This window comes from Pelobates fuscus, chromosome 4 (genome assembly GCF_036172605.1).
Source record: "Pelobates fuscus isolate aPelFus1 chromosome 4, aPelFus1.pri, whole genome shotgun sequence".
NCBI lineage: Eukaryota > Metazoa > Chordata > Amphibia > Anura > Pelobatidae > Pelobates > Pelobates fuscus.
The window spans coordinates 100,137,228-100,164,782 of NC_086320.1; the positions used below are offsets into that span (position 1 = coordinate 100,137,228).

General features: G+C 40.6%; 1 protein-coding gene across 4 annotated transcripts in view; it reads right to left on the reverse strand.

Annotated features, from left to right (window-relative positions):
• SPIDR (scaffold protein involved in DNA repair) overlaps nucleotides 1-27,555 on the reverse strand; it is a 536,808-nt gene that overhangs the window by 229,805 nt on the left and 279,448 nt on the right. For all 4 annotated transcript variants that reach the window (XR_010090743.1, XR_010090744.1, XM_063451403.1 and 1 more), the window contains exons 9-10: nucleotides 13,244-13,454; nucleotides 8,736-8,962 (exon numbers count right to left, since the gene is read on the reverse strand). Coding sequence is in view for 2 of the 4 variants with exons in the window: in XM_063451403.1 (XP_063307473.1) it covers nucleotides 8,736-8,962; nucleotides 13,244-13,454 (438 nt within the window). In the remaining 2 variants the exon portion in view is untranslated. The remainder of the gene's footprint in view (nucleotides 1-8,735; nucleotides 8,963-13,243; nucleotides 13,455-27,555) is intronic.

Here is a 27,555-nt window from a genome sequence, read left to right on the forward strand (position 1 = left end):
TAATCGCCCAAGATTCTGTCATTCCCGGCTAAGCCTCTTCACAGGCATAGTGTGTGACAGCAGTGACTCCTGTTCCCAGGCAGGTGAGGACAGAAAGTACATATTTTTAAAAAACTAATCCACCATACTCTCAAATTCACGAAAATAAAAAAAGAAATGGTGTTATTTTCTTTCAACTTTATACAACTTCACAGAGATTTATTTTGGAAAAACTCATAAATCACAAGGTTACTTACTAAACTGAGAAGTCAAGTTTAAGACCAGAATAGCTGGAGTCGAAGTATAGCTGACTTATGTTACTACTTTAGTGAATAACCCAGTCAATGTTCAATTCATTGTGTTTCAGCATAAAACTATGAGTAATCACATTAGATGCAATACATAAATTAAAGGAACACTATAGTGACAGGAATGCAAACATGTATTTCTGTCACTATAGTGTTAAAAGTGCAGCCCCAGTGCCCCATGGCACACTTAAAAAAGGTATTATACCATCGCCGCGTGGGTCTTGCCGCGGTTGGGTCCGCCTCCTTGACTGAGATCATCAAAACTAACGATCACAGCCAATTCAATGCTTTCCCATAGGCAAGCATTGGGAGGCTATTATGCATGCACTGGAAAAGGCTGTGCTGTTCCAATCAGCCTCTCCTCATAGAGATGCACTGAATCAATGCATCTCTATGAGGAATGGTCAGCGCCTCTATGCAAGGTGTAGAGATGCTGAACGTCAGTGCAGCGACCCAGGAAGCACCTCTAGTGGCTGTCTGAGTGACTGCCACTAGAGGGGTTGCTAGGCACTAACCGAAACACAGCATTTTCTCTGAAAAGGCAGTGTTTACATTAACAATCCTTTTTAAGGACATACTATACATACCAGAACAACTACTTTATTACTATTTTATTATTTATACAGCGCCAACAACTTCCGTAGCGCTGTACACTGGGTGGACTAACAGACAAGTAATTATGACCAGACAAGTTGGACACACAGGAACAGAGGGGTTGAGGGCCCTGCTCAATTAGTGGGTTATAGTGACACACAGGGTAAAAGTAGGAGTATCAAAGTAGGTTGCTAGAAAAGTAGGTTATTTTGACAGTTGCAGGAGAGCAGTCAGGGTGTGGGGATAAAAAGTTGTTAACAGTTTAATTGAGATGAAGAAGTGAGTTTTCAATGATTTTCTTTTAGGAATGGAAACTGAGTCAAAGTCTAATGGAGAAGGAAAGTGAGTTCCACAGAAAAGGTGCAGCCTTGGAGAAGTCTTGAATGTGAGCATCAGAGGTGGGGAAGGTGGGAGGGGGGGAAAAGTACTGATGGTGAATAGACGTAGGTCTTTGGCAGAGTGCAGGGGCCTAGACAGGACATGCTTGTGTATTAAGGAGAATAGGTAGGTTGAAGCATTACGCTGCAATTGTGCTGGTGTCTATAGTTTTCCTTTAAATAAAATAAATACAATGTGGATTATTCTCTAAATAGAGAGTAGTGGTGATCTGACAAAAGGAACTGAAATCAATTAACCCAATAGACTGTACATTGTTAAACCTGACTTCATTGTCACAAAGCATTAACTTATCTTTTCAATTAATTGAAATTCATAGCTGATTGAATAAATAAGGTGTGTTAACATCTTCAGGAAATGCAGATTTCAAGAGAAATTGACACTATACCAAATTAGTCAAGTTTGCAGCCAGGAGAGCTTCATGGATCACTCACCTTAAACGATCATTCAAGCAGAAGTTAAAGCGTCCACAGGGAACCACTAGTTTAAGATTTGCCTACGTGAAGCATTCTATTGGGCGACTGCCACCACGCATGCACCAACTTAGTCCTGGCAGAAAGGGAGATCGTCGTCACTCCAGAAAGTGGAGGGGAGAAAAGGCGAAACAGGACTCTCTGAATATCATTTTTTTAATGTTGGGGTATACTTTAATCCCTTAAGGAAGGGCTGCCCAACAGGTAGATCCCCAGATGTTGTAGAACTAGAACTCCCATGATGCTTTGTCATTCTAAAAGCATTCTAAAGGCATGCAAAACATCATGGGAGTTGCAACATCTGGGGATCTACCTGTTGGGCAGCCCTGCCTTAAAGGAACACTATGGTGTTAGGAATACAAAGCTGTATCTCTAACACTACAGTGTCCCTCTGCAACCGCCCCTCCACCCAACGTGTCATTCAAAGAGTTAAAAACCTTTTAAACATTTAACCGACTGTCTCCGCCTCATCTGGCTTTATTGTGAGGGGGAGTTTAATGCAGTGCACAACAAGCACCGCACGCACATCAGGCCTTCCCCATAGGAAAGCACTGAATCAATGCTTTCCTAAGGGATTCAGCAAGACGCTGGACATCCTCATGCAAAGAAGTCTTAGACATGCTTTGTATGGCTGAGAATTATGGGATTTACATCCTCTAACCTGCAGTCCCACTAATCCTTAATAATCCCTAAATCCCTAGCCAAGGCACCATACTTAGCCCTAAACCTACACTGACCCTAACCTTAAAGGGACACTCCAGGCACCCAGGCCACTTCTGCCCATTGGAGTGGTCTGGGTGCCAACTCCCACTACTCCTAACCCTGCAACTGTAATTATTGCAGTTTTTTATAAAATGCAATAATTACATTGCAGGGTTAACTCCTCCTCTACTGGCTGTCTACTAGACAGCCACTAGAGGGAACTTCCTGATTTCTAGGAAAGATTTTCTTTGCTAGAGCGTCGCTGGACGTCCTCACGCTGTGTGAGGACCTCCAGCGTCGGTCATTTCCCCATAGGAAATCATTGAAAATCTTTTTCAATGCTTTCCTATGGGGAGCGCTAATGCGGCAGGTGGGCGGGATCAGTCTCGCCCACCGGCCGACGGAATCAGAAGGAGGAGCGGCGCGGAGGAGGAGACAGCGACGAGGGACATCGCCGCTGCCTCAGGAAACTGACTGAAGGGGTTTTCACCCCTTCAGCAACTGGGGATTGGGGGGTGGGAGGGAGAGGGTACCTCCAGTGCCAGGAAAACTGATTGTTTTCCTGGCACTGGAGTTTCCCTTTAATCTAACACCAAACATACGCCTAATCCTAATCCAAAACTAATCCTAACCGTAACCCACGCAGAGAGATTTCCTCTCCTTAGACCTTAGAGCTTTGTGAGTGCTTATTATGTAAATAAAATTAAGCAGGAGCATCTCATGAAAAATGTTAGCACAAGTTATAGGTGATTTACAGTGCTTTAATCGATTATGAAAATTCCAGAAAGGTAACCATTGCTTTCATGATTATTCTGGATCAACAGTAGCAACAATGTGTAAAGCGGTGAACTCTACAGAGGGCACCTCAGGTTGAAATTCTGTACCCTTTTGTAATGCACATGAAGAATTACAATTAAAAAGTGCATTAAAAAAAACTTTGCTCTACGTAAACACGCAGGCGTGGCCGTACTCATACACAAGAGATGCCCTTATACGGTCACACACACGCAGAATGACTCTGAAGGCAGATACCTGGCTATCACCGGCAACTACTACAATACCAAACTGCACATAGTGAATCTGTACGCACCCAACAAGCCAGACAGTGAATACTGGAATGCAATAACATCCCTACTCACCTCCCTACAGGGAGGCATAATGGTGGTGGGAGGAGACCTAAATGCCGTACCCAGCCCGGCGACCGACCGTAGCTCTAAAACAGGGACTCAGCGTTCACAGGGGAGAGGGGGTCAAGACAAACTCCTCCATACCTTTCTACAACGCACTGGACTAATGGATGCGTGGAGACTTCAACACCCAGACACCTTAGACTATACATACTACTCCGCACCCCACACTACATACTCCAGAATAGACAACCTTCTCCTCAACAGAGCGGGCATGGCAAAACTAATACACTCAGAAATTAACAATATCACATGGTCGGACCATGCAGATGTGACTATAACCTTAGGCATAGGTCAACATCGCAACACATGGACATGGAGACTCAACACGGACCTACTCTCTGACAACGACATATCTGCCACTACCCGACTGAAAATATTAGACTACTTCACCACTAACGACACTGAAGACATCAACCCGACCGCATTGTGGGCAGCCCACAAAGCGGTGTTACGGGGACACCTCATACAGGCAGCCACACATAAAAAACGAACCAAAACGAAACGCCTCCTAGAATTACAAACCACAATGAGGAAACTAGAGCAACGACATAAGCAGGCGCCCACAACCACCGTATACACAAAACTACAAACCATACGTCACGCTATAAAAGAACTCACCATAGCAGACATAGCACGCTCCTTAGTCTGGTCCAAGCGCTTTTTCTATGAAAAAGCCAACAAAATGGACACACTACTTGCAAGGACCCTCCGACCCAGACCAGGGCGTAAACCCATAACCACGCTGCGAACAGCTGCCAATGACCTGGTACACCCCCCGAAAGATATCAATAGCACGTTCACCGAATATTTCCAGAACCTATACAACCACACACCAAGAGAAGGGGAAGCGCAGACACAATATACCACACGCATAACAGAATTCCTGACCCAATTAAACCTCCCCCAGGTGTCCACAGTGGAGGCCAACATCCTAGAGAGCCCCATCACACAGGAGGAGGTAGAATCGGTGATAGCAACCCTTCAAGGTCGCAAGGCACCGGGCCCGGACGGGTACGACATGGGCTATTACAAAAGGTATAAACCGGAACTAGCCCCCTACCTCACCAAATTATACAACCACTTCCTCCAAGGCGGCACCCCAGACCGCGACATGGCCACGGCCAACATAATTTTAATCCCCAAACCGGACAAAGACGGAACACTAGCCACTAATTACAGACCTATATCACTTATAAACGCGGACTTAAAAATATTCGCAAAGATACTGGCGAGGAGACTAACCCCATTGCTCCCAAAATTAATACACCCAGACCAAGTAGGCTTCATGCCAGGGCGCCAATTATACGAGAACACACGCAGAGGAGCTGATCTGATGTGGCTCATGTCTAACTCTAAGTCACCAGCCCTGGCATTGTCCCTTGACGCAGAGAAGGCCTTTGACAGGGTCCAATGGTCTTTCCTGTTCCAATTATTACAATTACAAGGCTTCCCGGACACATACATCACTGCCATAAAAGCCCTATACACAGACCTACAGGCACAAACCATAATAACGGGCGCCCCGAGGACACCATTTCGAGTGAGCAATGGTACAAGACAGGGTTGTCCCTTGTCGCCACTGTTATTCGCGATAGTACTTGAGCCACTCCTGCATCTCATCAGAACAGATCCAAATATTAAAGGGGTGCAAATTGGGGGGGAGCAATTTAAAACAGCAGCATATGCGGACGATATCCTCCTCACACTGACAGATCCGATTCCCTCAATGGCGAATCTGGAAAAACTACTTCAAATTTACGGGGAGTTATCCGGGTACAAAGTCAATCTCACCAAATCAATAGCACTACCATTTCACATTCCCGAACAAGAATTACAATACATTAGACGTACGCACCACATCAAAACGTCTACGACCACACTCACATACCTAGGCGTCAGGCTAACCGCAGACCACAAAGCACTTTACCAACACAACTATACACCGCTGCTCAACAGACTTAAGACAGACCTAGACAACTGGACAGACAAACCGATTACATGGCTTGGCCGGTTACACTCAGTAAAAATGAATATACTGCCAAGACTACTATTCCTCTTCCAAGCACTCCCAATCCGGGTCACCAAAAATGACCTAGCAGACACACAAAAGGCAATAGACGCCTTCATTTGGCAAAGAAAAAGACCCAGGATAGCCAAGGCAACTATGTATAACCCTAAATGGAGGGGAGGTTTAGGTATGCCACACCTGCACCATTACTACAAGGCCGCACAATTGGCTGAAATAGCTCACTGGCACTGCCCGACTAATCAACGTAGGTGGGTGGACATAGAATCCCTCATGACAGGAGCTGACCTACCGCAATTCCTAATGTGGGTGCCCAGAGAACATAGAGTAATCCTACGGACGGAATGCCCGGCGATCCTTAACTCCCTAAGCTTATGGGACAGAGTCGCAAAGAAACTTAAACTCACAGACTTACCGTCACCAATGACTCCGGTCTTGCGCAACAGAGCGTTCCCACCCGGACTGAGGGCACGAGAGTTTCAGGGCATAGAGGCCACAGGTCTACAACGCTACACACACCTGTATTCAAACAACCAATTAGTTACTTACCAACATCTACAATCCCTGGCCCCACTAAAAACAAGTGACTTCTTCAGATATCTCCAGGTACGGGACTTCGCACAGACCAGAGAAGTCAGAACGGCAATAGCCAAGCCGCTCACCTTCTATGAGAAATTTTGCTTGCAAGAGCGTATGCCAACCAAACTAATCTCGCTATTATACAATCATATATGCCTAGAATCAGGGACCTGGGGCAATCAGACATACACAGACAAATGGGAGACGGACTTAGGGGAGACATTAGACGGGACGGACTGGCAGGATATCTGGGAGGCCAATGCAAAAGTTTCCGTATGCACAGCCCTCCAGGAGCAATCTTACAAAATACTACTCCGGTGGTATACGACCCCTGTTAAACAATGCCATATGCAACTAAGTCCCACAGACACCTGCTGGAGGCTCTGTGGAGAGAAGGGCACATACATCCACATGTGGTGGCACTGTGTCAAGGTTAAAGAGTACTGGGGAAAAGTTACAGACCTAACCTCGAGCATTATGCAACGCAGGATAACACTTGACCCGTGGGCTTGCCTACTATCACGGCCAACGGAGGGGCTAAATAAACACGACCAAAAGCTGTTAAATATGCTTAACCTGGCAGCTCGTAGAGCGTTAGCACAATATTGGATAAAACAAAAAAATACCGCCGATCTCCCTAGTCCTCTCCAAAATCAGGGATAATTACCTGATGGACAAGCTAACTGCACAGGTTCGCGATGCCAATGCCTCCTTCCAAAAAACTTGGGCGCTCTGGGAACAATATGACATATAACAAACCAGCATAACCCCATAACCGACAGTCGTGAAGATACAACTTATAGCATGACATACCCAATGTTACTGGTTTTACAGTTCCTGTCATATACTGTACATATATTACCCTATTCTATTATATGTTATTTTGATAGATATTTTTTACTTGTATATGTCTCACTGCACAATAGTCTTCAATGAATGTATATACCTACGAATTGAGACGAAATTTAAATTTAAATACATGTGGACTCGGCACAACACAAAGATATGTCTGAAAGGCTTCTGCGCAAGCCAATTGAGAAGTATTTTCTATGTACTAACATACCCTTCCTTTCTGTATTGCAACTTTTAAGATGATCCTATTGATTGGGCCTCTGCGTAGGCCAAAAGAAATATGATGCAATGTGCCAGTCGACATTTAAATAAAGAGTTGGAAAAAAAAAAAACTTTGCTTAGAGTCCTTCTTGCTTTTCAAATTTGCACTTCTACAGCTAGTCCAGGATTAACTGCATGTAAATAATTAAATATATATAGTCCCTGCTGACCTTAAACATGCCACTGTAGTACCTATCCTGAAAAAAACATCTCTCGACAATCTCTCTAAAACTGAGCATCTTGTCTTTCCTCCTCCTAATACTGATCCTCCCTTGTTGCTCTCCCTTCAAGTTAGTGGTATCCACATAAGTCCATCCTTGGCATCATACTTGATTCTGCCTCACCTTATAGCCTCACATCCAGTATGTTGCCATATCCTGTAGATTCCATCTTGAAAACATAGCCTGCATCCGCCCCTTTCTTACGCTAGATGCTACCAAGGAGCTTGCCCATGCTCTAGTAATTTCCCACATGGATTATTGTAACCCTCTCCTAATTGGTCTTCCCAAAAGCCGTATTGTATTGTCTGTAATGAATGCTGCCGCCAGACTGATTTTCCTCTCTAGTCGGTCCTCTCACACCTCTGTCAGTCCTTACATTGGCTTCCTGTATCCTATAGGAGTCAATTTAAAGTGCTAACCCATACCTATAAAGTACTGAACAATTCTAGCCCCTCCTATCTCTTCACAGATCCATAGGTATGCCCCTTCACTGTCTCTCCGCTCTGCTTGTGACCTTCTCCTGTCTGCTTCTCACACCCGTACGGCCAACTCACGCTTGCAGGACTTCGCGCAGGCTGCTCCCCTCCTATGGAATAGCTTGCCTACCGCCATCAGACTCTGCCCTAATCTTTAATCATTTAAGAAGTGCCTTAAAACCCATCTCTTTAGGAAAGCTTATGGCCTCCCAGAGTAACCTCTACCTTACATACCTGTCTCTTGCTCTCTCATAAAGGGCAGCACTCTACTCTCTCCTCCAGCTCTGCTTCACTCCCACCTTATTTGATTGCTATTTCCTGTCCTAATGTGTTTTATACCTCACCTCCTATAGACTGTAAGCTCGTTTGAGCAGGGCCCTATCGTTCCTGTAAGTTTTCTTGTAATTGTCCTATAGTTAAATCTTCCAGCTTGTAAAGAGCTTCGGAATTTGTTGGCGCTATATAAATAGCAATAATAATAATAATAACATAACTGATGGAGGCATATGTAAAAGAATGGGGACACTTGGAAACACATAGGGACTGACAACGGGATGGGTACACATGAAGGTAGGTGGGGAGGCTCCAGGAGACATATCAAGGACATGGAGATACATATGTGAAAAGGAACAGATTATTATATCAAAAGGGAAGAAATATATTACACTCATAACATACCTGATATCTAATCTGCTTGGATTGACAGGAACTACAAGACTGGCTTTACTGCTTCCTTGAAGACAGGATCTAGGACTGGCTCTTGAAGGAAGACCATACACACGTTGGATAACTACTCGTATACACATTTCTTTCCAACCTGCAGCACCTTGTGTTTCTACCACATCCAGCAAGGAGTCATTCACAGAAAAGCTTGATGCCCGTGCCTGTTCCTGGCTGCTGTACATCTGCAAAGCATTTCAAGTCATTATTTGTGGTCTTTGGAATCTGGTTGCATACTTTTCTATGTAGCATAATAATAATAATATGTAATAGTCAAATAGCCAGAATGTGACGCTGCATTTGTAGAATATGATAATCTACATTTAATAATCTAAACTACTTTAGAATTGACCCCGTCACAAAATACACAGAAAAAAATAATATTTACCCATGGAAAGATGTCTCCTTGTGTCACCAATGCATTCAAATACATGTAACATGAATTGGTAAATTATTTAGTACGGTTAAATTTTAAACTGTTGAATATGTCCAATTATCACCAGATTTTGTAAACTAACACACAAAGCAAGGTTAACATATACATTATATATATATATATATATATATATATATATATATATATATATATATATATATATATATATATATATATATATATGTATATATATATATATATATATATATATATATATATATATACACACATTAATAATATGAAACTTGCCTATTCTGCATTTTACTGCAGAACTAAACTTTGCATTTCAGGAATTAGGCAGCAGGAGAAATAATACAAATAAATATAAATTTGAAAAAATATATTCTGAAATATATTGGTTGATTTATATTTTCATATTTTTCATTTGAGAATACAGCATATATTCAAATTTTATAACATGACAGGAGGCTTCGTATTTGCTTAAGACTTTCTTTACTTAAGCTTCACAGCAGCACTTTTTTACTTAGTAACAGGGTAACCAATCAGAAAAAAGATAACATGGTATAAAAGTCCCTCCCTGTGACGTCACTTCCTCTTTCTTTGCTGCTTCACACCAATACAGGTCAGAGTGCCACTGTCTCCTACTTTTCTGTGGGTTCTGTGGTTTTATCCTTTATTCTTTTTTTTACCTATCTGTTTCTGTCATAATTTCACTATATAATATGGTTTCTTATTCCTAAGGTATTTGTTTCCTACCTTATCTTATTTTCCCTAAGTTTCTCTTAACTTATTCTCTTATTGCCACCTTATTTTCTTTTCTCATTCTTATACATTACTTTAAGTTCCGTTTCTGTATCTATTAAATGTATTACATTTTTAAAAAATACAGTTTTAACAGTTATCGGTAACCATCTATGTTCCAGCCAGTGGTGTAACAACTTGACAGCGAAGCCTTCACAGTCCCGGACCGGGAGCTCTGCATCACTCATCTCCCAGAGCGAGGTCTGACACGCACGCCTTCTTTACCGGCAGCTGGAAAGAGAAAAGTGCTCACACCATCCACAGCCATCCGGACTGACCCTTGAGGCTGACTTCCAATACTCTCATCCACTGTGCTGGTAATCATTCTGGACTCCATTTCTGACACATATTTTTATCTATATTTATTTTATATTGTGAATAAACTGGTTTTTACTTTCACCCAGTTTTTTACTATTCCAATTATTTGTTCCAGTGGCACTTTACAGCGATATCACCATTATATTGCACTGCAGGAAACAGTTTTTTGCACATACTGTTTCTTCTGCTGTATTATGTTTATATCTTTTTACAAAAGTATATTATTTGGTGCTTATTCCACAAATTCTGCCTATAGCAGTTCTTAAAGGTATACTCACCATACATTCTTGTTGCACTTTATCCCAGTGTTCCTTTTTTGAAGTATTTCTACCCTATTTGTATATATATATATATATATATATTTATATTTATACCACTAATATATCACCACCACGTTTTTTCATTATTTATTTGCACATTGTAATTATTACAATCTTTATAATTTTTATAATCTTACTATTTCTAGTTTTAGCCATTTTTGCTAGTTAGCTCCTGGATCACGTACACTGCACCTAGGGTGTTACCTCTTATTACTGCGGATTGGTTCTCCCGACATTGGAGAGACGTCAGCGACTGGCGCCTGCACAAATCAGTTTTCTTCCACATCTCCAAACTCAGGGGACCGTTTATTCTGGACCTTTTCGCCTCCCGGACGAATTTTCAAGTCCCACACTTCTTCAGCTGGCTACCAGTCCCAGAATGCTCGGCGGTAGATGCCTTCCTTCAAAAGTGGCCGACAACGGGAGCCTACGCCTTCCCTCCTTTCGCAATGATCCCGAGAGTCCTACTCCAGATTCGCAGACAACAAGTCACGCTGGTACTACTCACCCCGCTCTGGCAAGGCCAAGCATGGTTCCCAGATCTCCTGGACCTATCCTGCCAACATCCCCTCCTTCTACCTCCATGGCTCAACCTTCTAGAGGACCCTCAAGGAAACCCTCATCCGATGATAATTCAGGGCCACCTCCAATTAGTGGCTTGGACTCTTTCAGGGGATCCTGGAATTTCGGAGAATTAACGCAGAGAGCTAAGGAACTCCTCTGGGATTCTTGGGCGCCTGGAACCAGAAGATGCTACCTTTCCTCCTGGGGTGCTTGGTGCAATTGGTGCCTGGAACGGAATACCGATCCCCTTAAAGCCCCTAGACAGTTCATTTTGAATTTCCTCTCACATCTGTTCGACTTAGGCCGCTCATACCGTTCCATCAACGTTGCCCGGTCAGCAATCTCAGCGGCCCACGTTCCTCTAGATGGAGCTCCAGTTGGCCAGGACCCATTGGTTTGTAGACTATTGCGGGGCATTAAACTAGCTCACCCCCCCAACACCGAAATATTCCCATCTATGGGACGTTAAGGTCATGATTCGCTTCCTTGAAGCTTGGCCGAACAACGAAGATCTAACCCTACGTCAACTCTCAGCAAAATTCACTCTGTTACTTTGCCTAATCTCCTTCCGAAGGTCAGACATTCGAGCATTTGACCATAACGCTATCAACTTCTCCCCAGAAGGTGTCACCTTTTCCGTGTCCAGACAAAATCAAACTCCTCTTCAGTATTTTACCCTTATTTCCCTAACCATCCAAAATTGTGTGTGGTCTCGCTTCTCTCTCGTTATTTATCAATCACCTCCTCTCTACGTTCAACCTCCTCCAGCCAACTATTGATCTCATACGTCCGACCCCATCATCCTGTATCAACCACAACCCTTGCCAGATGGGTTAGGTGGTTGCTCTCCCTGGCCGGGATTGAAACTTCCTTCGGAGCCCACTCCATCAGGGGTGCGGCGGCATCAGGAGCATTCAACGCTGGAGCCTCTCTTCGGGACATCCTTCACTCAGCAGACTGGTCCAGGGAACAGACGTTCCGCAACTTCTACTTTCGTCCAGCTGTGCACGCTTCCTTAGCCCTCTCCTGGGGGAGCGTTAAAACAGCAAATACGAAGCCTCCTGTCATGTTATAAAATTGTAGATTATGCTAGCTTTAGTGTACCTATAATCTTAATTTTATTAATGACAGGAGGCGAGTATTTCCCACCCATTCACCTTCGTTCCCCCCCCCCCCCCTTGGGTCGCCTCTTTAGGTAAGTTTATCTAAGATTAGAGTAACATGCTATGTATATTCTACCAGGGGGGGCTAAGGATTACTCTCCTTGGGTGTATAGATTAACACTTTATGGGAGGCGGGCTATTATATATGATTTTTTCTAATTACTGGACGTCATAATTTTAGATGTCCAATTCTCGGATTAATCCTTGGTTTCGACTCTGCTCTCTCGTTTCAGCGTAAAGCCCCTCAAGAGGACAAGTCTAGTTGCTGTTCCATCTCAAGCCTCATCTCAGCTCTCCTAGAAGTCATGTTTTCGTTCCTGTTCCCTCTCAAGCATCAGCTTTCTCGTCTGGCATTCCGGATTTCTTATCGGTTCCCTTTACAGTTTTCCTGTTCCTATTTGTTCGCAGCCAGAAAGAGGAAGTGATGTCACAGGGAGGGACTTTTATACCCTGTTACTAAGTAAAAAAGTGCTGCTGTGAAGCTTAAGTAAAGAAAGTCTTAAGCAAATACTCGCCTCCTGTCATTAATAAAATTAAGATTATAGGTACACTAAAGCTAGCATAATCTACAATTAAGGTCAGTGACCAGTAATGCACAGACAAGTATAAGCTAAAGACTTTCCAAGTTTGCTATATAATTTATGGCCCAATATAAAAAAATAAATAAAAGAAAATACATATATATATATATATATATATATATATATATATATATATATATATATATATATATATATATAACTAGATTTACATATATATTCACTTATTTAAATGTTTACTATGTTTAATATTGTCCAAACGATAATACATGACTTCAAAACTGCAGGTGCTTTTTTTTTTTGTATCAGTGTCAAAATGGAAATGTTAGAATTTGCAGATTTGCCACAGCATATCCATACTTACTTTCGGATGATCTTCACACTTTCTTTTCCCACCAATTTCAGCATCATTATTAATGTTAAATACCACTGACAATGGTACTGGTTTCCTTCTTTCAGGCAACAAACTGGACACCGTCTTATCGTCATCCTGGTTCAGGTGTCTGATTATTTTTTGAGTAAAATGTGTATTCAAGAGGACAGGTGTATTTTCATCTCTGAGGGTTAGATTTAGCCTAGAAATGTGAATAACACAATATTACTAGAGCCTGACAGTGTCAATTATTTAATCTGTGTTCTGACACTAAACAAGAATACCATTACATGTTCTAATGTATCGGAGATACAATTATGAGGTACTTATTATCACAGTTACCTTGTAGGTGAAAAATAACTGCAAGACACCAAACAGCAAGAGAAACAATTAAATAATTACCAGTTCCTGTGATAAACTGTACAGTAGCATATTCAGTGGAATTTATGAAATGTTATAGAAATATCTAAACAAATTACATCCAATAAAACATGAATATATACACCCTGTTCCAAATTATTATGCAAACAATATTTTTTCTCATTTACCTAAATAATTGATGTAAATAATAAGTCAGCATAATTCTCATGTTATCAACTATTAAGTGTACAATTCAAATTTTATTGAACAAACCTCCTAATGATAACAGTATTTTTTTAACCCCTTAAGGACGGAGGACGGTTTAGGACCTGAACCGTCCTAACCGTCCAATGTACTTACCCGATCGCCGTCGTTCCCCCGGCGGCGATCGGCGGTGCTCCCGGTGTGGGGAGACTGCCTGCAGCCCAGACAGTCTCCCCATGGCGGTTTAGGACCCCTGCGGCCATGTGATTGCCCAACAGGGCAACCACATGGTCACAATAGGTGTCCTAGTGTCTGCCTGCAGGGGGACTGTCTGTGCTGACAGGCAGTCTCCCTGCAACTGTAAAATAAAAAAAAAATGTAAAGTTATAGTTAATAAAAAAAAAAAATATTATTATATATATGATATATAGACATATATTATACCTATATAATATATGTCTATATATCATATATATAATGTCATGCTAAGTGTATTTTTATATTAATATGTACATATATTAATATAAAAATACACTTATAATTAATTTACACACGTAAATATATATAATTTATATAATAACTATATATATATTGTATATATTTATTATTATAAAATACGAATAATAAATAATTTAAATTAAATTTAAAAAATTAAAAATAATAATAAAAATTAAAAAAAAATTATATATCTATACGAAATTTTATTCTAACTGTATTTTGATATTAATATATATATATTTATATCAAAATACACTTAGAATGAAATTGTATATATATCTATGTATATATAAATAAATAAAAAGAATGCGAACTATTCATATGTCCATATACAACATTACATAAATAATTATATAAATATACACGTAGACTTCAAATATATAAATATGCATATATATTTAAATTCTACGTGCGTATTTATGTAATATTTTTACATAATTAAGTTATTTTATTGATTGCAATTTAAGGGACCTGCCTGCCAACCCAGGCCGAAAGTACAGAGCATTTAATTTGCTATCACTGTATTTTAACCTGCAACGTTCTACGACACCCTAAAACCTGTACATGGGGGGTACTGTTTTACTCGGGAGACTTCGCTGAACACAAATATTAGTGATTCAAAACAGTAAAACATATCACAGCGATGATATTGTCAGTGAAAGTGACTTTTTTTGCATTTTTCACACACAAACAGCACTTTTACTGATGATATAATTGTTGTGATACATTTTCCAGTTTTGAAACACTAATATTTGTGTTCAGCAAAGTCTCCTGAGTAGAACAGGACCCCCCCCCCCCATGTACAGGTTTTATAGCGTTTTTGAAAGTTACAGGGTCAAATATATGGGTCAAATATTTTTACATTGAAAATGGCCAGGTTGGTTACGTTGCCTTTGAGAGCGTATGGTAGCCCAGGAATGAGAATTACCCCCATGATGGCATACCATTTGCAAAAGAAGACAACCCAAGGTATTGCAAATGGGGTATGTCCAGTCTTTTTTAGTAACCACTTAGTCACAAACACTGGCCAAAATTAGCGTTCAATTTAGTTTTTTACTTTTTTCACACACAAACAAATATGAACGCTAACTTTGGCCAGTGTTTGCGACTAAGTGGCTACTAAAAAAGTCTGGACATACCCCATACTGAATACCCTGGGTTGTCTACTTTTAAAAAAATATGTACATGTGGGGTGTTATTTAGCAATTTATGACAGATAATAGTGTTACAATGTCACAATTGATACATTTTAAAAATGTATGTTTTGAAACCGCAATATCCTACTTGTACTTATAGCCCTATAACATGCAAAAAAATAGCAAAAAGCATGTAAACACTGGGTATTTTTGAACTCAGGACAACATTTTGAATCTATTTAGCAGTTTTTTTTCATTCGCTTTTGTAGATGAGTAAAATATTTTTCACATAAAATTCAAAAAACTTGTATTTTTTGCAATTTTTCATCATATTTTTTCATTTTTTTTTAATTAAATTACATGAGATTATATAAATAATGGTATGTAAAGAAAGCCCCTTTTGTCCTGAAAAAAACAATATATAATTTGTATGGGAACAGTAAATGAGAGAGCGGAAAATTACAGCTAAACACAAACACCACAAAAGTGTCAAAAAGATGCCTGGTCGCAAATGTACAACATCGCAAAAAAAGTCCGGTCCTTAAGGGGTTAAACATAAAAAACGTACAATGCACTGTTCCAAATTATTACGCACAGTAAGTTTCAAAACACTTTATAGATTGTAAAGAACTGCAAATTGGCATTTGTTGTGTTTGCAGCATATTTACTGAAATCAAAAGCTATTTCAATCAAACTTATAACAACATTTAAACGTTTTAAACATTTTAACAGGTCACATTACATTGCAACATAGGACCCCTTATTTGATAGCAGCTTCACAAGTCTTGCATCCATTGAACTTGTGAGTTTTTGGGCAGTTTCTGCTTGAATTTGTTTGCAAGATGTCAGAATATCCTCCCAGAGCTGCTGTTTGGATGTAAACTGCCTCCCACCCTCATAGATCTTTTGCTTGAGGATGCTCCAAAGGTTCTCAATAGGATTGAGGTCAGGGGAGGATGGAGGCCACACCATGACTTTCTCTCCTTTTATCCCCATAGCAGCCATTGATGCAGAGGTATTCTTTGCAGCATGAGACGTGCATTGTCATGCATGAAGACGATTTTATTACGGAAAGAATAGTTCTTCCTTCTGTACCAGGGAAGAAAGTGGTCAGTCAGAAACTCCACATACTTTGCAGAGGTACTCTTTACACCTTAGGGGACCCTAAAGGGGCTGACCAGCTCTCTTCCCATGATTCCGGTCTGTCGGGGTTTCTTTGCTGTTTTAAACAGCAACCCTTCCTTTTTCAGTGTCTGAGTTTTCAGCTGAGATTAACGATCAGCTCCTTCAGTATGTTGCCACGGTTACTCACCTGAGAATAGTAATCAACCCTGCTGCTAATCAGTGCAGCCTATTTAAGCAGCAAAGCCCAGTACCTCCTTGCCCTTGCGTGGTTTCCTGCTCCCCAGAAGTCTCCTTGTTCCTGTGTTTCCTGTTTGTTCCTGGTTCCTGACTCTGGCCTTGTTCCTGACTTCGCTGATCTCCGTTCTCCTGATCCTGGCTCGTCTGACTACCCGCTCTGGTGACTGACCCCTGCTTGCCTCCTGGACTTTGCTTTTGGTTATTTCTTTATTTGTTATTTATTAATAAAGGTGTTTTTGCATCTAGTTCTGTCTCTGTCTGGTTCCTGGTCCCTAACAGGGCCCAAAACAAGACTCCACCACCGCCTTGCTGATGTCGCAGCCTTGTTGTTACAGGGTGGCCATCCACTACTCCATCCATCGGAACCATCCAGGGTTGCACGGCACTCATCAGGAACAGGACTGTTTGAAAATTAGTCTTCATGTATTTTTCTGCCCAATGCAGTTGTTTCTGCTTGTGAGCATTGGTTAGTGGTGGCCGAATAGAAGGTTTATGCACAGTTGCAAGACTTTGGAGGACTCTATACCTTGAGTCCGTGGGACTCCAGAGGCACCAACAACTTCAAATATCTGTTTGCTGCTATGTAATGGTATTTTAGCAGCTGCTCTCTTGATCCGATGCATGGATCTGGCAGAAATCTTCTTCAATGTGCCTTTATCTGAACGAACCCGTCTGTGCTCTGAATCAGCCACAAATCTCTTAATAGTGCGATGATCACGCTTAAGTTTTTGTGAAATATCTCATATTTTCATACCTCGTCCAAGGCATTGAACTATTTCACTCTTTTCGGCAGCAGAGAGATCCTTTTTCTTCCCCATATTGCATGAAAATGGTGCTCTGCTTAATAATGTGGAACACCCTCCTTTAGTAGTTATTCCTTAAATTGGGCTCACCTGGCAATCTAATTATCACAGGTGTCCGAGATTGTTTTAACTCATGCCATCCATGAGTTAAACTGAAAAGCAAAATATTTAATCTTTGTGACACTTAAATAGAATTTGCATAATAATTTGGAACAAGGTGTATACCTATACTTTGACTGGTTTCTCCATAACACATACTTGGTTTGATATGAACTGTCCTTCATAAAAATATGTTAAACTACACTAACTACACTGCCAAATACAATATAAATAAAAATCAATGTTTAGTAGAAACACCCAAATGAAAATATGCATGCAATTAATTATCATGTGCATGCTGTTATATCTAAAAACAGCTTGCAAAAGTTGCAGTACTGCCTATGCAAGCCCTCGCCTTCTAACCCCGCTCAGACTCTCTGTTGCTGTCCAATCACAGGCTCACCAATACAGCTCAGTGAGACGTCTTTGCAAGGGAGGTGCTCTGAGCTATTGCCTGCCTCTTGAGTTTAGCTCCACTGAGCTAACCAAACACAGGAAACAACAGGATTGTCTGGCTGATTGAAAGGCAAGGGAGTGTAACCAGGTTAAAACAGGTTCTAAGTGTCAATTTCAAAATGAAAGGACACACTCTTCACACAAAGCTTTTCACCAAGCTAAAATACTTTAGGGTTCTGGAGTGTCCCTTTATGTCCCTAATAATGACAGTGTTAACATCATTGACGTAATTGCACATCTGAGATTTTGATCCCATTTTAGATATGGGCACCACATCTACACTGCATATTTTAACAAGCTAGAAGACATCAAATGAATAACAAATATGCATAATAGATCATGCAAATTAATATCACATTCATCTGCAGTGGGAAAATATAGCACACTATATAAGCTCATACATTTTTTTTATTGTTTTCTTAATGATGTATACTTTTTTTTTTTAATACATTTTTTTCCTTTTTTTCTGTCTGAGCATCTGTGTTGGGTCAGACTCTACTGTTGTCCAACCAACAGCTGCTCGCTCAACCTAACTTGCCTGCTGCTGTGATTGCTCTATGTGAGACTACTGCAGCAGGCAAGTTAGGCTGAGCAGCAGCTGATCAGATAACATGGCTGCTCAGCCAGATTAAACATTTTTATATTTCAAAAAATCATTGTACATCATTAAAAAAATCATTAAGTTTCATTAACTGTAATAAACACAGAAGTGAAAAATTTATGACAGTTGTCCTTTAAGTCAACGAGAAAGTGCGCACTGCTTGAGGAAGTATTTCTAAGATGGGATCTAACATGAGAAACAGGGACCGGATGTAGGAGAGATCAGGGATGGATTTTACATTAGTATAATACAAACTAATCCTGCATCACTAGTGTCCCCGCAAGACTGGAGAGGGTATTATTGTAAAGCGCTACAGAATCTGTTGGCGCTATATAAATGGCGATAATAATAATAATAATAAAATATCACCAGTTCTAAAAACAATTACATCACATCATGTACCTTTATTATAAATTTGATATTCACAACAGCTGAGGTTATGACATCATGCCAGACTTATTTAATTGAATATGTTTAGACTTTACATAAATATGTTGAATTTTAAAATAATATCGAAGCACATAAAGTGCTTTCCAGGGACATTTATGTCAAAGCTTTTTAACAGAGTGGATATAAAGTTGTGTGAAAATTGTGCTACGGAGAATATTGTCTACTACTTTTAGCTTTATTCCCTGTGAATTGTAACATATAGTTTTCTATTTGGCATTGGTCGTGTTTTGTCTTTTCTGATGCATTCTGCCCTATCCGGAAATCAGCATGGACGCCAGCTAGAAGCAATGCACCAAATATAACATTGCAGCACTGATGTGATAATTTCACTTTTAAGTTAAACCTATTAACGAGTGTCGTCAATAGAAATGGGCTCTTCAAAAGTTTAATACAAGACAGCCTGCAAAGAGCAGCTGGTCTTATTCCATCTCCTGTAAAAATAGTAAACAATATGAACAGTTGGAAAACATTATCCTGTTTTCTAGCTTGGAGTCATTAAAAAAGAAAAAAAAAAAAGCATACAACAAAAAGAATGTTTGCAAATGTAGACCAATCCCGCTGTCTTTTAGCTTACTTCTGATTCATATGACATTTAAGCAGAATGCCTTGTTTGGAAGGAAAATTCCACTCTAAAAACAAGGATGCGGATGCAATATATAGGAAACGCAAGAGTATGGTTAGGCCGTCTGATTTGCTAAGTAGCTGTGTTTTGTAAATGTGTTTTAGGAAACATGTCTGAGAATACTGTTTAACATATGCATAATGTATCAAAGTGAGGGGAAAAGCTGCATTTAGAAAGAAAGACATGAGAAAATATTTAAAGGAACATTCCAAGCACCATCAGACTACAGAACACTGCAGTCTGCCAGGCGCCGTTCGCTCATTGCCTCACCTACAGCCTCCAGGCCAGCCCCAAGCTCTCTGTCTGAGACAGGCGGTGCATGGCTTACAATAGATCATTGGCTGTGAGCAAACCGCTGATGTTCTCAACAGAAACCAGTATTTGATTACTTACAATAGAGGTGGTCCAGGACACACCTGGCACCATAACCACTGCAGTGTGCTATTCTGGTTATATGTACTTGGAGCACATTATTGTATGTGAAAAGTACAGGCTGTGGTATTCTTCAAGCTTGTGTTTAAAGAAGGTGTAACCAGTAATTGAGTTACTCAAACAACAGCACAAAAGCAAAGTAGAATTGCTTAGTTGGGGGTCAACTGCAGCCTGAAGTCTTTCTTTTATTTAAGTTACAAAGTGCCCATATCTCACATATGTGTCTAACATAAACCAAGTGGCTAGTTTATTAGTATGAAGATGAGTGCAACAGAAACACAATGATACTGCCCCCCCGAGATGTGATCCTGAGGTGCCAATCACTCACAGAAAAGCAACGCAAACTCAAGGCAGTACAAGGCAAGATGCCCTACACATTCAAAACTGCTAATCTCACCTTCTTTCATGATCTGTCCCAAAATACACTACAGTGGAGAAGATCGCTAAGCCAAGTCACCAACCAACTACGAAATGCAAATATCGCATAGAGATGGTCGAACCCACGCTCTTTCACAGTTAATAGAAATGGCACCACTCTGCAGCTGACATCTACTACAGAAGCTACCACCTTCCCTCAGGCTCTGGGAATATCACAAACCGACCCAACACCATCATCCACCCGCCGTGACTGGGATCCTGAACGTTCAGCCACTTTCATCCCAAGAGGACACCGAACCTCCAAAGCACTGACATGAACCTGCGCAAGACAGCGAACACCTGCCTGCTCTAGTGCTTTTAGTTATATCCGTTACTCTGTTAGACAATTGACTTTAACCTTGACAAGTCTGCACCAGCTAACACATGATTGCCAGCTCTAAAGCCAAACATACGGGGTCCTAAAGACTGAGAAGAAATATACTCCTTTCCCTAGCCTCACCGGAAATAAATTGTCTTTACAGTAAAAACAATCTGATTACTAAGTTTGACTAGACATCACAGATACAGTAGGCAACTAGTTTTAAAGGGGCACTATAGTCACACAGACCACTTTAGTTCCCTGGTTTTTAATAAACTGCAATAATTACCTTTGAGGGTTAATTCCACCTCTAGTGGCTGTCTAGAGGTAAAAAACTGACGCTGGACGTCCTCACGCTATGCATGAGGACAGCCAGTGTAATATAAAACCCCACAGGACAGCAATATACATGATTTCTAAAGGGGGAAATACTAACATGAGCATGAGTGCAGCCAGAAAGAGCGGAGGTGAAGCCCAAAAGGCGCCGAGGGACATCAGCACTGGACTCAAGTAAGTGACAAAAGGGGTATTTATCAAGGGGGGGGGGGGTGTGCAAGGGAGATGTAGTGCCAGGAAAATAACTTTTTTTTCTACACTTTAGTTTCCCTTTAAAAACAGTGATTAAGTAGCACTCACACAGATTTAAACATCAATCTCTGAGTAATAGATGTGGAGTCTTCCATTGCCAACAATGAATAGATAATCAACAATTTTCATAACACTTTAGCCTCCCAACTGATGCTTTGTTTTTATAATTAATAATAGTTGGTGATTTATATAAGGATACATATCTTTAAAAAGCAACTAAGCACCTTTCTACCCTTTCTTGCTTTACTATAGCACTTCAGTTGAAGAAACTTAATATTATACAGATTCCCGATTAAAAAATAGGGTTTCTCACTATGGTGGGACTGCCACAAAGCTAACCAATAGCAGCACTCAAGTGGCATGATAGAGAGTTGATGTAAGAAAATTCCATAGTCTGATAAATAGTCACATATAGGGCAGGACAATATGGCAAATATTTGCAAAGATGTCAACATTAAAGGATTGCATTTTAATGTTTAGTATGGAAGATTATTTAAAAAAAAAAAAAAAAAAAAAAAGCAATAATAACTTTTAAGTATTGTATGTAAACAGTTGCTGAAAGTAAAAATTAATGGGATATTTAATTTGACTTTCCAAGTCTAATACTCTTAAAAATGATCATCTAGCAGCATACATCACCAGCTGGATATTTCAAGTGCAAAGACAGCAAAATATTTTTTTTTTTAAATAATTCATCAGGAGTTATGGAATTCCGTTATATTCACTAAGAACATTCACCACTGATTTAAAAAAAAAAAATCCAGCAGGCGCTAAACTTTCAACTATAAAACCATGCAGGAAGAGAAAAAAAAAATCAGAATTCAATGTTCCGTACTAGGCCAAAAGCATGACACTGGTAAAATATCCACCTGCTCTCATTCCTTGCTTACCTGCTGTTTTCCAAAATGAGACTAAAACCATGCTAAAACTAGCCCTACATCTTCAGTAACCAAGTGCATTATTTCAGTCATTTACTTATTTAAAGGAACACTATAGTCACCTAAATCACTTTAGCTAAATAAAGCAGTTTTAGTGTATAGATCATTCCCCTGCAATTTCACTGCTCAATTCACTGTCATTTAGGAGTTAAATCACTTTGTTTATGTTTATGCAGCCCTAGCCACACCTCCCCTGGCTATGATTGACAGAGCCTGCAGGGAAAAAAAAATGGTTTCACTTTCAAACAGATGTAATTTGCCTTAAATAATTGTATCTCAATCTCTAAATTGAACTTTAATCACATACAGGAGGCTCTTGCCGGGTCTAGCAAGCTATTAACATAGCAGGGGATAAGAATCTTAATCTTAATTAAACAGAACTTGCAATAAAGAAAAGCCTAAATAGGGCTCTCTTTACAGGAAGTGTTTATGGAAGGCTGTGCAAGTCACATGCAGGGAGGTGTGACTAGGGTTCATAAACAAAGGGATTTAACTCCTAAATGGCAGATGATTGAGCAGTGAGGCTGCAGGAGCATGTTCTATACACCAAAACTGCTTCATTAAGCTAAAGTTGTTCAGGTGACTATAGTGTCCCTTTAACTGTGCTACATCAGAGAATGGGTAAAGAAAAGCTCTCCACTGCAGCATTGAAACAATGACAAACAACCACATATTGGATGTTTCAAACAGAGGCAGGGTCACTGACATTAAAAATGTAGTACAAAAAATAGACCAACCACAAAGAATAACATAACATTGTGTGGAAATTCCATGGATCAAAGTTTTTACAATTAGGGTTGCCACCTGGATGGCATTTTACCCACACAACCAGTATTTCAAGACGTCTGTCCGGTATTACAAAAATATCTGCCAGATGTAAATGCATGGGATTTTTCTCTGATGCGACTCTGGGAGAGTGGTGAGATAAATGGAACCAGAATATCTGCCTCAATTATACAGGACAATTGCTATATATATACACAGTGACAAACAAACCCCCACTCAGATACAGTATAAATAAAATGACACTGTAATACACACACACACACACAAGACCAATTAATATGCAAAATTAAACACAGTAGACACACGCACACTCAGAAACATTATACACACTGCCATACGTAAGGTTAACGATTTTTTTCTCATGTCACTCTCTTGTAATATTACATAACATCCAGGGACATTCTGGCCTGTGATGTCACACATATAATGCATATTAGAATGACGGATATTTTTTCCCTCAAGAAAGGTAACAATCCTTTACCAGGGACAGCTTTGCTTGGGGGAATACTTTCTCTTCTCTTTCCATGTATGTTGAAGTGATGGATACGTACCAGTTAAACGTGGGGTAACCACGCAACCGGTATTAAATATTAAAGGACCAAGGCGATGAACAACCATATTTAACATAAGTAACTAAAAGCAGGAAAGTTGAAGTCATAGCCAAAGTAAAGGTAAAGTAACATTGCACACTTACAAACCAGAAGATAAAATTAGCTAAATATTGAGGCATGCAAATTACTGGATTTTCTGCCAAAGAAAAGCAGAGACAGACAGTAAATACAGCCAAGTTGCCAAAATGTAATTAGACACATGTTTACAATGGAAGTGCCTTGATTACTACCGTATGTGAGTGCATATAAAACTTGTTCTTTGCTGGAATTCAGTTTCTCATAATAAACTGGCTGAAAAGGATTTTCCCCTTTTCAATAAGTACTTGAAACAAATGTATAATCTAGAAAGAAAAACGTTATCGATCATGAAAGAATATAAAACCATGTATGCAATGTGTTAAAATATTACAAAATAGGGGAAGTTTGCATCTCTTGTATCTAAATACTCCTTTATTCATCTTTGTGATAAGAAAACAGAAAACAGCTGGTGAGCCCAAGATGGCCAGAGCTTAAAGGGATACTATAGTCACCACAATAATGAAGCCGCTTAAAGAAGCACTTTTGGAAGCATGCTTCTGAAGTTGCACTGTTTAATTATCTTCCATCTAGTAGTTAAATCACCTTTGTTTCTGTTTATGCAGCCCTAGCCACACCTCCCCTGGCTGTGACTCACACAGTCTGCATGAAACCAAAATGGTTTCATTTTTATCAGATGTAACTGACTTACTTACTTTAAACGTTTGTATTCCCTGCTCTGTAAATTGGACTTAAATTAAATACAGGAGCCTCCTGCAGGGTCAAACAAGCTATTAACAGAGCAGGAGATGAGAGATTCTAAATTAAACAAAATTTGCAATAAAGGAAGTGTAAACATTAGACAACTCTTTACAGGAGGTATTAAGGAAAGCTATGTAAGCCACATGCAGGGAGGTGTACCTAGGGTGCATCTTGCGAGAGAAAGGGGCGGATGCGTGCAATGTTTTGATGGTGGAATTGACAGGTTTAAGCAACATACTGAATATGAGGCGCAAAGGTGAGGCCAGGATCAATGATAACCCAAGAAAATGAGCTTGCAAGGATGGACTAATGCAAGTACCATCAACTTGCAGGGAAAGAGCAAGTCTCAATAGAGTGGAGGGGGTGAAAGCCAGATTGAAGAGGAAGACAGATCCAGGGATGGCTTTTTTAGGATGGGTACGGCAGTAGTATGCTTAAAGGAGCAGGGAAAACACCAGATGAAAGAGAGCAGTTTAGAATGTGTGGTAAGGATGGTACAAGACAAGGGGAGAGAAATCTGATAAGATGGGAAGGTACTGGATCAATCGGACAGGTGGTGGAACGAGAGGAGAAGCGCAGGCACTTCATGCAGGTAGCGGTTCGACTTAGTGTGCCACGTTTGGAGGTGCATCTTCCTTGAGGTGTATTGCCCCAACCCCCCTAATATTTCCCCTAACCACCCCCAGTACAGGTCCTAACCCCCTACTATTGCCAATATTGCCAATGACCCCCCACTAAAGGTCCTAACCACCCAATATTGCCACTAACCCCACAGTACAGCTCCTGACCTCCCCAGAACAGCACCTGACCCCCAAATACAGCCTTGGAACCCCCAGGAAGTCCCTTCAATACTGCCTATGAACCCCCAGTACAACCTCAGACCCCTCCAGTACAGCCCCAGACCTCCCTAAAACAGCCCCTGAACCTTTCAAAACTGCCACTAACACCCCAGTACAGACCCTGACCTCTGCAGAACAGCCCTTGAACCCCCAAGTACAGCCCCTGAACCCTCCACTACAGTCCCTCACCCCCAATACTGCCTCTGAACCCCCAGTACAACCGCTGACCCATCCACTAAGTCCATGACCTCCCCAGAACAGCCCCTGAACTCCCCAGTACAGTTCCTAACCCACCAATACTGCCTCTGACCCCCCAGAACAGCCCCTGACTCCCCCCCGTACAGCCAGTGAACCCTCCAATCCTTCCACTGGCCCCACTATACCGGGCTTTCCTATGGGGAGCGCTAATGCGCATGCACGGCATTAGGTCTCCCCGGCCGGTGGGCGGGATCAGTCTCGCCCACCGGCCAATGGAGACAGTAGGAGGAGCGGCGCGGAGGAGGAGACAGCGACGAGGGACATCGTCGCTGCCTCAGGTAATTGACTGAAGGGGTTTTCACCCCTTCAGCAACCAGGGATTGGGGGGTGGGAGGGAGAGGGGACCTCCAGTGCCAGGAAAACGGATTGTTTTCCTGGCACTGGAGATTCCCTTTAACGAAAATAACGTACACGTACCAATTAAGAACATAAGCAAGTTAAAATCAATACACAATTTTTTTAAGCTGTAAAGCTATAATAGAGTTCTTCTAATATTTTTAACTGGCCATGTCAGTTGTCTCCCTAAATGTACGTCTGACAGGAACAGCATATTTTTTTATTGTTTAAACACTGATTAAATAAATATAATATATATATGCTTAATTTTATCAATAATTTACATTTTCTTTCCTGGTGGTTGTGTAGTGCACTGCTTTGCCCGGGGCCCTATAATGCTTTTAAGATGACAGTGCCTTGGGCTGACACAACAAAGGTTAAATATTTGAATTAAAAAGTTAAAATGTTACAATTGCACCCTAACAGTCTTGTTCCCCATAGGGTTAAAAATAATTGAGTAATTGAGTAGCAGTATGTTGATGACGCTACGATAATATACATCTATCTGCTGACAACAAAGCCAAGATGACCAACAGAGGATATGTGTCTTGTTTTAGAAAAGATTTTTATGCTTTGTGATTATTAGAAAACTACAATGCCTGCGATGATACATTTAATTTGACAACAATATAAAAAGAGAAACACTAAAACAGAATGCATAACTTTTTTGCTAAAGGCTATTTCTATATACATGTAACTATGGAACACATTCATTAAACTCAAACATGTTCCAGACTAAATTATCTGATAAGGAAATAATCTCCAATTTAGCAATATATTGACAATTTACATATTTTATTATTTTACGATTTGGAGTTCAGTAAACCTTGACAAATGTACTAATCTTAAAGGGACACTATAGTCACCCAGACCACTTCAGCTCAATGAAGTGGTCTGGGTGCCAGGTCCCTCATTTTTTTTTTTTTTATTCTTTATTTTTGCGGTCAGTGTTGACCTCTGAGCACATCACAACTATGGGGCAAAAACAACAATGCTTACATAAATGGTGTAACAATCCCATCAGTATAATAACGACCTATTTTTTATATCTGTCGTTGCTGCAAGATCCTGCATGCCGAGTGTGTATGCTATAACAGTGAGTTAGGGGAGCTTGTACAATGCTTTGTGTGCCTGCGTCTTGGCATAGTGAGGTGCTGACTGTGTGTTGCGCATAAGGCACTGGTTTATTGTCAATTATCTTAACAAAAGCGTCACTAAACTTGTAACTACGGCCGACTCCGGCCAGGAGGGTATATGAAAAGGCTCTGGGTTTAGGCTGAACGTGATAATAAACTTGAACGTCAATAAGGGGGCAACTTGACTAGTTCATGCTAGCTTGTGGTGGGGGTTAACTAATAGGTTAGTATTCAAGGCAAATGCTTACAGAGCCAGGGTGCATGAGAGACTTAAA